At 35.3% G+C, this 1,827-nt stretch overlaps 1 protein-coding gene across 1 annotated transcript in view; it reads right to left on the reverse strand.

Annotated features, from left to right (window-relative positions):
* LOC307159247 (leukemia inhibitory factor receptor-like) overlaps nucleotides 1–1,695 on the reverse strand; it is a 30,476-nt gene extending 28,781 nt beyond the window's left edge. Inside the window, exons 1-4 of the mRNA XM_079872506.1 lie at nucleotides 1,545–1,695; nucleotides 497–717; nucleotides 233–384; nucleotides 24–156 (exon numbers count right to left, since the gene is read on the reverse strand). Of these exons, the coding sequence (XP_079728632.1) occupies nucleotides 24–156; nucleotides 233–384; nucleotides 497–572 (361 nt within the window). The 5' untranslated portion in view covers nucleotides 573–717; nucleotides 1,545–1,695. The remainder of the gene's footprint in view (nucleotides 1–23; nucleotides 157–232; nucleotides 385–496; nucleotides 718–1,544) is intronic.
* Between the last annotated feature and the right edge of the window lie 132 nt (nucleotides 1,696–1,827).

Raw genomic sequence — 1,827 nt, forward strand, 5'->3', positions numbered from 1 at the left:
TGAAATGAACTTTAAATGCCTACCATAGTTGGTTTTCCATGAACTCCAGGAGCTGGATGGTGAAGCATCAGAGATGAGTCTTATTCTGACAGAGTGATCAGCACAGTTCAGCGGGAGCTCTGAGGTCCAAACCAGTGATCCTCTGCTAACATTTATCTGTGAATAGACTGTAAACCATTAGTGCAAAACAAAAATCAGGTAATGATGAAAAGGAATGATGAGTTTCACGCACGCTGCTGACAATATCCATGTTTGTTGTGCGTCCAACTTGTATTTCAAACGTTTGGTTTCTGCCTTCTTCTTTCTGATTCATTGTCCACTCCATCTCCAGTCTCCACATGTCCAAAGCCTGAAGTTTAATTATGGTCGGCACAGAGACAGCATCTGTGGTAAAATCATTTAGGTATTGTAAACCTCTAGGAGAAATGCTATTATACATTACAGAAAAAGAACACTAAAGTGTGACCAATGAAACTTATTCTGATTTATATCTGACCTGAAGAAGAAGTCCAGCCTTTAGCATTTTCAAATAGGATGACAACTGAAAGCAACTTTGTCCAATGGAGAATCATTTTGGTGGACGTGAACTCTTTCAGCTTTCTGCTCTGTGATTCTGTCCAAGTGTAGGAGGTGTTATGAACCGTTACATTTCTCCTCCTACTGCTGCCTTCCGTTTGAGGTTAAAGAAATAATGCCTTCAGGCTTAAGATTTATTGCCTGTGATTCATGAACTGAAGTCAAGATGAAGTATATGCTTTGGTGTTATTTTTAATTATTTTCTGATTCAGATATTACTATGGACAGAAAGGTACACTGATGATAAACCATATATATCAGTGTCATGGTTGTTATACTAAAAGTTATGAAGCTTAATCAAACTATGCATTCTTTATATAAGCACAGAGCTCCATCTACAGGATATAGAAATGCTTCAAATGCTTTTAAAATACATCTTTTGACAGCAATTCTCTGACACCATAAAAATATTTGTATCATAACATAATTATAACCATGAGCAACAAATTCACTCTTAAATAAATACTGTCAACAAATAGAGAAAAAAAATCTTTGAATGTTTATATCAAGATTTGGATGTTACTATATTTAAGATTTATATTACTAATACTAATGCTTAAGAATTAATAAATAGCTAATAGGCCTATATCAAATTTATTTTGTGAATAAATATTAATTATAAATGTGTAAGTTATACATGTACATATACATGTATTTTTGTTCATTTAAAAAACAAACATCTAATTACATATATTTTTACCTTGTCCCCTATATACACACACACACACACACACACACATATATATATATATGTGTGTGTGTGTGTGTGTGTGTGTGTGTGTGTGTGTGTGTGTGTGTGTGTATATATATAATATATATGTATGTATATGTGTATATATATGTATAAAGCATGTACCTGTTTTTACTTTATCTCATTTATTTTGGTTAGGCCTAAAATAAAATTCTGTATTATATTTATAACTACAAGCTGTGGTATTAAATGTTCACTATAGTTTTGTTTGTCGTACATTTTGGTGTTGGCTCAGTGGTTCTTCACCCACGTCACGAAGCCGCCCACGCTCCCATGGCCCGTCCCATCTCCAATCCCCCTCCGTCCTGTGTCCGGCAGCCTTGAGAAATAAATCCCTGGAAAAAGTAAAGAAGAGGATCCAACTGCAGAACCACTGAAAATCAGGCAGAATGGGCGTGGCATGGCGAACAGAACGTCGCATCTGATTGGTCAGGTATGTAGGGGCTTAATAATAATTATCCATTTTTTCCACTTCACCGTGTATTTTTAACTTAGAGGCT

The sequence above is a fragment of the Squalius cephalus genome (assembly GCF_949319135.1).
Source record: "Squalius cephalus genome assembly, chromosome: 5".
Classification (NCBI taxonomy): domain Eukaryota; kingdom Metazoa; phylum Chordata; class Actinopteri; order Cypriniformes; family Leuciscidae; genus Squalius; species Squalius cephalus.